This window comes from Rhinichthys klamathensis, unplaced genomic scaffold, assembly GCF_029890125.1.
Source record: "Rhinichthys klamathensis goyatoka isolate OS25496 unplaced genomic scaffold, OSU_Roscu_1.1 h1tg000639l_1, whole genome shotgun sequence".
Classification (NCBI taxonomy): Eukaryota; Metazoa; Chordata; class Actinopteri; order Cypriniformes; family Leuciscidae; genus Rhinichthys; species Rhinichthys klamathensis.
The window spans coordinates 873,303-886,494 of NW_026607085.1; the positions used below are offsets into that span (position 1 = coordinate 873,303).

Sequence of the window (13,192 nt, forward strand, 5' to 3'; positions counted from 1 at the left end):
AGCACAGATTCAAAAGTTTAAACAGCGCATTAACTTGATAGTGTGAGCTTGCCTTTACAATGACACAATATAATAATAAATGTTATTAATCATAAATTAATTATTTACTATAAAGTAAATGTAGATGCTCTTACTGATGTTATACATCTTTATTTGAGAATGAGGACTCAGACACAGTTTTAAAAAAAAAATATTGAAGTGTATGTGCAATGAATTAAAGATTTGTGGGGAAGAACTTATTTATTTCCTTTGAGTATGTTGTGCAATGGCAACAAAGTTCTCCATAATCAATTTCTATAAAATTCCACTTAAAGCTGTCCAAACACACAGGAGAGATGTACATAATAAAAATAATAAAAGCAAAACCTTGTCTATTATGTCAGTAAGGTTTTAGGAGGGTTTTAACGAAGAGTCAATTATCATAGCAGCATTCCTAAGAAAATCGGTTCCATGATCCTGCAAAAAACTAAAGCCCTCTTAAAAATCACGGAACATAAACATTAGTCATCCTCAGGTTATTTTTCTCTTTGGTTATTGACTTGACATGGCATGCTCAGCCCAAAGTAGTAAACTATTTCTTCAAACTCTAGCCAACATGTCAAGCTCAGTGTGTGTGATAAGTGTTTAGATTAAACACACACGCACACACACTAGTAGTTACTAGCCAAAGAACTGTTGGATCTGCAAGGTTTTCTTTCATTAAGCATTTGTGTCTAATGCACACAATCACACACAGGTCGGGGCATGTAAGGTGTGGCAGTGTTCCTCTTCAAGAATTCTTCCATGCTCCTGGGCTTGGATGTACTGAACTACACACTTCATCACAATGACGCTTGGTCTGAGTGATGGATAAGTGGCAGAAGAACTCATGCATCTCCTACTGACTGACAAAGAAGCAGAACCTGATTTCACAGAGTGCAACATCTTTGTTGATCCTGGAACAACATTCCAATCAACCAATCAGTTTTAAGGGACTAGTTTACAGCTTATGTCAAGTTTAGGCTTACAACCTTGGTTAGGTGATTCCACATCAGTGATATTCACCTATCCTTTCCCTCTGGTTTTAGGGATAACTTATGGGTAGGGTTAGGTTTAGGAGTAGAGATATAGTTAGGATAACATTTTCGGACAGGAATGTTGTTCCAGGTTCAACAAAATATGTTGACCCTGGAACGTTTCTAACATGCGACAAAGACACCGATGCCATAACACGACTGGAAGACTATAGGTTGTTCGGTTTACAATGGAAGAGATGCCTTAGTATGCTGAATAAACTGCTTGTGTGGAAACAGTTCATCCCCTAATAAATTGACTCCCTAGTTTGGCTGTTTATACAGGCTAAATAGGGCTACTGATCTTCATTTATATAGCACTTTTAACAATGTAGATTGTTTCAAAGCAGCTTTACAGAGATAAACATACAATTGTTTGATGGGGTACTGATGGGGTACTTATTAGAAGTAATAAGTTTCATCCTCAATTTTGGGGGATGAAATTTGTATGTATAGCCATTCAACATTACAGTATAACTGAAAGCCATATTTTTTTTTAACATTGAATAGGCCTAAAAAATATGTAACAACTTTTATTTTTAAGTGAACTTGTGTGTTGTATATAATAATATAGTGATGTTTCTGTCTCTGTCAATATCAGCTCTCTCTGTTTATTTTTGCACAGTAATTTTCACAATAAGTAAGAAAATTACAAGTTAAAGGGGACCTATTATGCAAAATTCACTTTTGCATGGTGTTTGGACATAAATGTGTGTTGGCAGTGTGTGTACACAACCACCCTACAGTGATAAAAATCCACCCACTCCTTTTTAAAAAAAAAATCCCCATAAATCATAAGCAGTGTCTCCCAACGACCTGTTTTCAGAATGCGGCTTTAGTGACGTCACTAAAGCCACAGGCCCCGCCCACGAGTGTTGACAGACACTGCCGCGAGTTCACAGCGAGTTGAGAGTTCTACACATCCGCCATTTGCTGCACTGACGAGAATGTCGCGTCAGAAGTAAGTATTACGTAAGTATTACGCTACACATCTAGAAGTAAGTATTACGTAAGTATTAAGCTACACATCTAGAAGTAAGTATTACGCGTTTGTTTTCCAAATTGCCTTTGAATTTGTCAAGCATATAATAACATGTTAGACTTATAAAGTTTGTGATAGCACCAGGAGTCCGTCCAGCTATTTTTTATCACGCTGATAGTGGAATCTTTATTTGTAAAGGACAGCACATCAGAACAGAGCAGCCAAACAAGAGATATTGCTTGTCAGACAGACGCAAAACCACTGACCAAGTCTGTTGGTACTCAGTAATCAATGAAGACGTTTCATGTTCGCTACTGGAGTTCAGGTATGTTTATGTATTACATGATACTGCTTCTACAGAGGACCTCTCTCGTCGGAAAAGTGGGGAGGGAGCAGCAGCTGCTCATAAGCATTTAAAGGGAAACACTAAAACGGTGCGTTTTTGCACAAGCCCAAATTTGGCAATTTTTAAATGCTATAAAAAATGATCTGTGGGCTATTTTGAGCTAAGACTTCACATACACACTCTGGGGACATCAAATATTTGTTTTACATCTTGTGAAAAGGGGCATAATAGGTCCCCTTTAAAACATTTTTTTATGTAAGACACTTATTATACACTGTGCGCTATTAAAAAAAAACAAGGTCGGTCCAACTGTAATCAATGAACAGAACTATTACTTATTTTTAGTGGGTTCTCTTAAAAAAGAAAAAACAACAACATGATGAAATGAAAATGTTGCAGTGGTTCTATCATTGCTAAGAGCCGTTGGGGCTGATTTAAAGGAGAACTCCGGCGCAAAATGAACCTTTGGTCTAATAAAACATTGGTACCTAGTCAACCGTTCTCTGAGATTTGATTTCATGATAATCGAATGTAAAAAGTTTTATCTCTAAAAACTGTTTAGCGTATAACGCTAGTAATGGGGTTAAGTAAAAATAAGTAAAAATAAAGTAAATTAAGTAAAAAGAAATCGCTAGTTTATACCACTAACAAGACTCAAAATAGCCCCAATCAAACCACGAACGCCATTCATACAGTTCAGAAGTTCACTGAACTTCATACAGTTCAGCTCACTTAGCACGTCGTTCGTGGTTTGATTAGTCGAGACTGTTTTCCAAAGATGGCTCCTGTCTGTATACACGAAGTGGACTGTCTTCATAAAATATCTTCTTATTAAACGGTCTGTACACTTACAAAGTTCTCAATGCTTCGTTTTGCATGTAGGGACCCTCATTATGTTACTGTGGGGCTATTTTGAGCCTTGTTATTAACTAGCGATTTCTTTTTACTTAATAGATGCCCCCATTACTAGCGTTATACGCTAAACAGTTTTTAGAGATAAAACTCTTTACATTCGATCATCATGAAAACAAATCTCAGAGAACGGTTGACTAGGTACCAATGTTTTATTAGACCAAAGGTTCATTTTGCGCCGGAGTTCTCCTTTAACTGTATACTTATAGCTTAAACAGGACTGACTAGATCAGTGTTTCCCAACCTTTTTTTTTTGCCAAGGCACAATTTTTATAAGTAAAAAATCCCACGGCACACCACTATATAAAAATATAACAAAATTGCACAAACATGCATTGCTTTAAATGGCATATAAATCTAGATATTAGAATAAATAAAAATTAGTCCACACATTTAATGTGAAACTTTTAGGAACAGGTAGGAACACAATAAGTATGATGTTGTTGGTGATGATAAAACAACAAATTTACATATCAGAAAGTAAACCTTGTATTTAATTAAACACTGTCATCGAAGTTGGTATTGTGGCTTTATATACTGTAGCTATAGTCAGACACTTGCATGTGTCATTAATATTAACATTTTATGAAATTCAAGCTAAAATTGAGTTAAGTTACAAGGTTTTTGACTAGCGAATGACAGATATAGTTTGTCACTGGAACAGCCGCATTTAAGGCAGTACGTGCATCGCATTACGTTTTCATCAAAGTACAGGATATAAAGTTTATTGTAGCTATATGGGCGCTCAGTTTTCTTGTTGTTGAAATCTCATGATCAAAATCTCATGATACAAAAGATGAAGTGCTCTGCACAGGATATTTAAAAGACTATTCTCTGCTCTTCAAATACAAAAAGACGTTATGGACAGTGTTTCTTGAATAAATAAAAGGCGGCTGTACTTACGCAAACATCAGTTCTTTATTTTCCCTTGCATTGCAAACAAGCAGAGATCTCTCCAAACTCTGTCTAAATGGAGGCGGGGTGGAGTTATGAGGTTTGACCGACAGTTTGAGGAGCCAATGGTTTAGTCACAACCTCTTTTAAATATTTTAATGGTTAAATATTTGTAAAACCCACATACAGACTTAAAGGACTACCAATAACATTAATAAAAAAAAAAAAAAAAAAACAATGACAAATTAAGAGATTCAATGTTTCGGCCCAACAGCACAATTATATAATCTTATTTGTAGCATTTTTTTATGTTTTGGAATATGATCATTTTCCACAGCACACCGGACAACCTAGCGGCACAGTGGTTGGGAAACACTGGACTAGATAACTGACAATGGCTGCCTATGATGTAGCTCATACTTACTAGCTCCACTTCGCCAAGACTTATTTGGGCGCGGCCCAGAGTTTGCCACGCCTCCCACCAGAGGGGGCGGAGTTTGGTGGCCATCTCTGCAGACTGCACAGCCAGGAACACCTCTTGAAGGGTGATCAACACCTAAGGATTACACATTAAAAGGTTACAGACTCACCTCTTGAAACATTCTCAGCACAATTTTTTTTATCTGAACAGATTTTAAAACACTAGGCATCATACAGTTGCCAACTTTGTAAATGGTTACAGAAAAAAACTGGTCATCATAAACCAAATGACTGAGGATCACACACTACCAGACTTTCAAGTCGTTCTGAACACCGCACAAACTCACACAAAAACACGAGCCTCGCTGCTATGAGACGCATGACAGATGAAAACTATAAGTGTTCTAAAATAGACTTAAAATATCAAACATGTTAGTCTGAAGCAAAAAAAAAAAAAAAAAAAGACACCAAGACTGTGCCTCTCATACACTATTTGATTTTCAGTGAAATCTGTCTCTGACTGCTCAAAATATTCAGACTGGCTCTGACTTTCGGCAACTAGCAACTTACAACAGCTATTGTACAACATTGTTAGCAACTTACATTTTTAAGCATACAACAATTTTATACTGTATACGAAAAAAAAAAGAGTCAATATCCAAAACTACTGAATAAAAAGCACTTAAGAGAATTTAAGATAACGCAACTGAATTAGACTTCAAGTTTGGCCTACAAATAAATGTCAAGTCTAAGCAGCTCAAATCATAACTACTCAGTTACATCAGTTACCAAGCTGATGTAATTTAACATTTTATTTTAAACATCAATAAAGTGTGTTGATAAACATCCACTTGGCTCATAAGAGAGACAATAAATGACAATGAGTAAGCAAACACTGCACTACGAGGTAACACGGGGATGCTCTTGCATCACAGATGTTTCCATTGTGGAGTTTTATTTACTTAAAGCCTTTAAATTCAGGTCAGACCAATAATCAAAGTAAATACCAGCTTTATACAATGCAGGGTGTTGCCAGGGTAAGAGCAGTTAAAGGACAAAACTGAGCTGTAATCTTAGTTTCCAGCAGGTTTGGTTCAACATTTGCAGGCAGGCTGAAAAACATTAGATTCACATGTTGAGGTAAGCGTCACCAGGTGTGCAATAAGCAGATGCTGGCAACATGGTGGGAGAGAAGAGAGGACAAATTGAGAAGGGAAATTAAAAATAAACTATACGCAAATTCTACTTGATGGCAAACATTGCTTGTAGATTGATCAGGGCACGACCAGAGCCAACCAGCTGCTCCAATGTGATCAGATTACTAATATATGAGAGAGAGAGAGAGAGAGAGAGAGAGAGAGAGAGAGAGAGAGAGAGAGAGAGAGAGAGAGAGAGAGAGAGAGAGAGAGAGAGAGAGAGAGAGAGAGAGAGAGAGAGAGAGAGAGAGAGAGAGAGAGAGAGAGAGAGAGAGAGTGACAGACACACACACACCTTCTCATTCTTTTCAGGTGACTCGCCGTTTACATGATCATGAGATCAGTCAGGAAAAGGTCACTACTTTGGTTTACAAGTAACGGGAAAATAAGGACAGCCATGTGACCAGCACTGAAACAAAGCCCTGACCTATGCTGCACTCAAGTGCTTCTGGGAAATCATAATGCCATGATGTGCGTTCAAGTGATTTTGTTCAGAATAAAACGGACTGACTGGACAATTTCATATTGACAGGAAGCTTTTAGGACAGAAAGTAAATCAACAAATAAAAAGCAAAGAATGCACATTAGGTGTTCAGTGGCAAACAAATAAAAAAAAGTGTAAACGTCAACATTCACAATGATGTGTTATGATCAATAGCAATTTGAAAGAAAATCCAGAGTTTTCTTCTGGTAACTATGACTTTACGCTGTCATTCATGGGCGCTCAACTCATAAATTCAATCATTCTGACATGACTTAAATGCACCAATACTATATGTCTGACCTATAGTGAAGCTTCACTGACTGCCATCCATTACCAACAAGGAACGCAAGGCTTTTGTTTACAGTGATTGTAGCTGTCGCAGATAGTGTATTTTCTTGCTGAATATTCATCATCTTTTGAAAGTTTTTTGTTTTGTTTGTTTTATAAATGTTGTGGAATACTTATTTGGGAATTGTATTTGATTTGCATTATAGTTTGCAATAGTGACACCTATTGGAGAAAATGAGTGACATAAGACGTACTGGTCATGTGATTTGATTATTTGCGTGAACACAGAGAAGAAACTGAGAGACATGTGTCGCACAGGCAGACCTGATGGACTCAAGTTGGTTGATAGGTCCCAAGTTCTTAAGGGAACGAGAGATAAGCACTCATGAAAAATCCCCAGTGCTTCTTGTAGGTGACCCTGAGGTAAAGGTCCTGAAAACAGATGCCTGTGTAAGAGGTAGCTTTCTTGAAAGACTCGCAAGATTCTCAGATTGGAATACAGCCCTCCATACTATTGCTAGGATCAAAAGACTGGGAAACAAAGACAAGTCAGGGTTCATTAGTGTAGAGGAGAAACAGAAAGCAGCTCTTGTGCTCATCAAGGCAGCACAAAGAGAAGCCTTTGAAGAAGAACTGAAATTGCTTAGTCAAAACCCTGCTAAGCTGCCAAAGAATAACAAGTTATACCAACTTGATCCCATCCTCCAAACTGAACTACTTAGGGTTGGAGGACGATTAAGAAAGTCTAACGCAGCGTTTGAGTTGAAACATCCAGTAATTCTTCCTAAGGAAGGCATTGTCACACAACTAATACTTGACCATTGTCACAAGAAAACTCAACATCAGGGCCGAGGTCAAACCTTGAATGAGCTCAGAGCCAATGGATATTGGATATTAGGTGCAAGCAATGTAGTGGGTAAGAACATCAAAAATTGTGTTACTTGCAGAAAGCTACGTAGATCAGTCGAAGAACAACGTATGGCTGACCTTCCAGCTGATCGAGTGGAACCCTCACCTCCATTCTCGTATTCTGGTATCGACTGTTTCGGCCCCTTCTACACAAAACAAGGTCGGAAGGAATTCAAGAGGTATGGATTGTTGTTTACGTGCATGAGCTCCAGGGCTGTACATTTAGAGATGCTAGAAGATCTTTCCACCGATGCATTCCTGAATGCCTTGAGATGTTTCACAGCAATCAGAGGAGCCGTGCGACAGATCAGATCCGACCAAGGCACGAATTTCGTGGGGGCTAAGAATGAGCTGGAGAAAGGTTTGAAGGATCTGGACTAAGAGAGGATCTCTACCTATCTTGCAAGCAAACAATGTGACTTCCTTATGAATGTTCCTGAAGCAAGCCACATCTCGGGAGGTGTGTGGGAACGCCAAATAAGGACTGTTAGGAGTGCGATGAATGCTGTTCTGGCACAAGCTAAAGGAAGACTGGATGACACTTCATTAAGGACATTTTTCTACGAGGCAATGTCAATTGTAAATAGTCGTCCGCTTACCACTAACACAATAAATGACCCAAAGAGTGTTGAGCCTTTGACGCCTAATCATCTGCTCACGAAGAAGACCTCAGTACCTCTTCCTCCTCCTGGCAAATTTGTCCGTGAAGATTTGTAAGCTAGGAAAAGATGGAGGAGAGTGCAGTACTTGTCGGAACAGTTTTGGAGCAGATGGCGCAAAGAATACCTGGCCAACGTAAGCCTCAGATAGCAATGGCACACGCCTAGAAGAAATGTTCATGTTGGAGATGTAGTAATTCTCAAAGAGGACAATGTTCCCAGAAATAAATGGAGGCTAGCTAGAGTCGTTGAGACATGTGTAGACGATGATGGGTTAGTGCGAAAGGTTAAACTCCAAATGGGACAAATTAAGTTAGGAAAAAAGGGTGAGCGATTGACACACACATCCCTTTTGGAGCGTCCAATCCAAAAAATAGTAGTAATAGTTGAAAACAACTCTTAAACTATGAGTGAAACCTCAAAATGGGATTAGACGAATTAGTTTTGACATCTAAAATAGTTTAATTCAAATAAGGGTTAAATAACACTGGTTGTGAAAGTGTTGAAAAATGAATGAAAGTTAAGTAACAGCTTATAAGAAAATTGCAGGATTTATTTAATTTGATAAAAATATTACTGACATAAATCCTTGTAATTTTGGTGGCAGTGTAGCTGTCGCAGATAGTGTATTTTCTTGCTGAATATTCATCATCTTTTGAAAGTTTTTTGTTTTGTTTGTTTTATAAATGTTGTGGATCACTTATTTGGGAATTGTATTTGATTTGCATTATAGTTTGCAATAGTGACACCTATTGGAGAAAATGAGTGACATAAGACGTACTGGTCATGTGATTTGATTATTTGCGTGAACACAGAGAAGAAACTGAGAGACATGATGTGTCGCACACGAATTGAGAGGTGTAAAATTGAGGAGAGTGTTTGATCAGAAAATGTCTACTAATGTCTCCTGAATCCTGATTGGAAGGCACACGCGGTGTGTTTGCATATATCTTGGTTATCGTTTATTTATAATTTAAGGTACTGTGTGTATTGATTTAAATTTAATAAGCTTTATATTGCACGACGTCATGGCAAAATCACTTCATCACAAATTTGATTGTAATTTTGGTTTATTTTCAGTTTTTTCACGGTGTCCATTTGATGTTTGTGATGTTGATTGTCCTGATTCATAAGAAGAAGAAATTAAATATAGAAGACATTGAAGGCATCAGTTGAAGCGTGATTTTTTCTGGTCTGGCAGACTGATCTCATGAAATGGCGTATGTATGACACGCCAATTCGTATTTCCATTTTTGACGTGCTATCAACACGCATAATCGCTTTTCAGCGTGTTTATCAACGCCTTTGACTTAACGTTATATTACTGTATTATGTATATATAAATATATGACCTACCCCAACCCCGTCCCTAAACCTACCCGTCACTGGGGTTAATACCATTTATGAGTCTTCTCCTACCATCCTAGGAAAAGAAATATCGCTCCACAGATGTAGATATAGATTTTGCTTCGTTTCGCTCGGACATTTAACGGCGTACGCATACACGCGGAATCACTCGGACATTTAAAGGGACACTCCACCCATTTGCATTAAGCTTTCCATTGTTAGAAACCCAGTAATACTATTGAATGGTCCTGAAAAAATCTTTCATTGTCCCCTGAGACGAGAGAAATCCACTATTTACCTTTTTCACTTCCGCCTACAATGACGCAAAAATCGTCAATTTGCGTCATTGTAGGAGGAAGTGTAAGAATGGGGTATTTCTGTAAAGACTACAAGCACTAGTTCCCACCCTTTCAAACCCGCCCATAGGGGGTTGGACCTAATGCGCTAACAGAGCTATCACAGATCAGTGGGTGGGACTTCACTTGTAGATACTGAAAGCAATATCAGCCATCTTGTTTATAAGCTAAGCTAACAAGCGCTGTGGAGATAGGAAGTTACGACAATGACGGAAGAAACTAAACATGATATGGAAGAAACTAAACATGATATGGAAGTAGAGGATTTTGAAATTCTGCTGCTCGAATCCGCTGTTCGTGGCTATCTTTACGAGCCGCAATATAGTGAAGAGCAGCTGAGGCTGATGGAGGATCAGGAGGCGGCTGCCTGTCGCGGACGAGGAGCCCGGACTGGGTCGAGCTGCGGGCTGCTGGTGCCTGTGCTCTCGCTGTGCGCTACGGACACAGATAGAGTCCATCTGCTGCAAAGAATTTCAACGATAGCAATTTCTCCTGGACGAAATCTCTGAATCAGACGAGCACACGGATGTTTGTGTTGTGATGTGAACCATCCTAGTGTCGCAACGCATATGTTCTGACGGAACATGCAGGTATCATGCAATAATTCACCATATAGAAAGAAATACAAACGAGGAGTAATTCGCTAATGAGTTTGCCAATGTAACGGGGTTCGTTGTTGTGGGAAGAAGGAGGCGGGAACCGGCGCACATTTAAACATTTTAATAGTAAAATAAACAAATACAAAACAAAAGAATAAGCCAGCTGGCCACACACAACAGAAACACAACATAAAATCAGGCCTGTTCCTTTTGTGCTTCCGCTCCTCCGTGAGAGATATGAGACCGCTGCGTCTCACAGGTGTCATTCATTATCACTCGCGTCGTCCTGTCACGTCCCTCGCCCTCGTCCTGCTCGCCACAGCCAACTAACTAGACATTTTGTGTGAAATGAATTTAAAAACTCTTTTGGCAGCTAGCCTTGTAGACGGATTTCTAGTTTCGGATTTTCAAACAGAGAGTGATTTCTCTGTTTGCGCTGTTCTGGATTAGTGGGAGTGGCTTGCGGAGCTGTGCAACGTGGTGCATTGTGGGAGTTGTTGTCTTACATACAAATGCGCCCTAAAGTTATTTTCTGTCTTTTCTCGGTCAAGAGGGCACCAAATTCAAAATTTCTTTTACATTTCGACTACATATATAACCCACTTTCAATAAAGATTTATGTTGAAATGGCTGGAGTGACCCTTTAATGGCGTAGACATACACGCAAAAGATTTCGGCGTGGACATACACGCGGATAGCTCAAAATGCGTATAGATAACACGCCACTTGAATTGAAAGTGGCGTGTATGTTTACGCAAAGTCATGATGTCATGTTGCGTCTGGAGAAAACATTCAGGAGCCGTTATAGTGATATTATTTGGTGATGTTATTTATTATTAAATATAATAAGCTTTAGCTAAAATATACAAGTCATAAACAAATTCATACCATTTTCCATTGATTCCCTCTTTTTAACACTTTCTCAAGTATATCTTATGGAAAAGAATGTGTTTAAATGCACATACTGTTTTTTGCAAAACTATAGAGACCCATTTGTATTGTAAAACCAGTTCAATCACATTCAGCGTTTCGCATAGACTATTTGATTTCGGCTTTATCCAGTTTCTGGAGTTTATACCCACATAACGAGACTGTGTTCGATCTCTGAATGAGAGAACTAGATGAGAAAACATGCGACTGTTATTGCTTTGATAGGAAATATAATCAGGAATTCAATCAGTTGAAAGGTGCGCAGAGTCCAACCTGGCTTTTCACACACACTCTTCTGTGCCATGAAAAACAACACTGCAAAAGACAGGGTTACAGAGACATCAAAGACAATACACTTACGCCAAAGATAAGATGAAGAGCGGTGAAAGAGGAGTTTAAAAAAAGGATGGGGGGAGATATATGGAGGGAGAGATATACGGAAAAAAAGACTGTGAAAGGATGAGAAAGAAAAAACAGGGTAACAAGTGGATAGAAAAGACCAAGTGCCTATATGCAATGACTGCTGCTGGATGCAATCTGGCTTATGTTAGTGATATTAACGAGTAAACAAGTGTGTTTGTTTGTGTACTCGGCTCAATGAGCAGCTGAGCCAATGAACATGCGTATATGCATTTCTAAAGCACATACATACGCGTGTGTGTGTGTGTGTGTGTGTGTGTGTGTGTGTGTGACTAAGCAAGTATGCAAACATCTACATTTAGGGCCATTCAGTCAATTTTGTACAGACGACTGAAGTAAAATAAAAGAGAGAAAACCAAATAATGCAATCCAAGACAATTCTTGAAGTGCTTATATTGCAAACCTATTAAATCATGAAATTCTAGTCTTAATTGGCCTCTTCTCTTTTGTCACTGAATTTTCTTATCGCTTAAAATGACATGTTAAAATGACAAAACATACTTGTGACTGTTATCCTGATAGATAGGAGAGAAATTAAAATTCATTACGATTACATAACATTAAAATCTATCAATACCCTCTGTTAAGTGTAAAATTACATTCTATTCAGTTGTCAAAGGGATGAAAATGATCAACAGAAAAATTCTATGTCTGGGCCAAATCCAAGATCCTGTAATGTCCTATCAGCAGACTCTCATTTTGAGTGTCAGAGTTAAAGCTGAGATGAGATCATGGGAGTGGATAATGGACAGAAGAGAGTGCAAAAGACAGGATATTAAAGGTAAGATGAGTGAATGAGGTAAAAAAAAATGGAAGAGGAGATAATAACAGAAAATAATAGGCATCTTTGGCTTATCATAGCCGGAAACAATTGGGCGACATATTTGTTAACTTTGCCATCTGAACAATAATACTATCTATTCTGTGGTATGCTTTTTTTGTTGTTGCATATATACCATGTGATTTGTGTAGAGCAGCCGCTTGTCAACTAAGTCACTGGATAAAGATGTTGCTCCAGCTTGTTAACGCTGAAAAGAGCAGCCCGCCTAGGGGGTCGTCAAACTGTTTATTTCTTTTCCCGGCAGATTATACGAGTCTTAAAGCTGTCATTCATCATCGTAAAACAGGTTTAATATTCATTACAAATTGCTAACATGTTAATGTGATCTATAAAGTTGAACTTTTTCAGAAACAGCCTACTATTAGCTGAAGCAAGCTCAATGACTCTGTTCATGGCATTACTTTAACCAACATTCAGTGAATAACAAAATATGAATAATACATTTATATTGTGCAACTGCCACTTTCAACATCAGTCAGACATTTTATTTTCACTTTATTTTTGGAATTTGCTTCATATCTTACCATCTTAAAAGCTTTTTATCTCAAAATTGAAAT

At 38.3% G+C, this 13,192-nt stretch overlaps 1 protein-coding gene across 2 annotated transcripts in view; it reads right to left on the reverse strand.

The window, feature by feature from the left end:
• Nucleotides 1-13,192, reverse strand: part of ttc33 (tetratricopeptide repeat domain 33) — a 54,350-nt gene that overhangs the window by 19,322 nt on the left and 21,836 nt on the right. For both annotated transcript variants that reach the window (XM_056241375.1, XM_056241376.1), the window contains exon 4: nt 4,611-4,742. In XM_056241375.1, the coding sequence (XP_056097350.1) occupies nt 4,611-4,742 (132 nt within the window). The remainder of the gene's footprint in view (nt 1-4,610; nt 4,743-13,192) is intronic.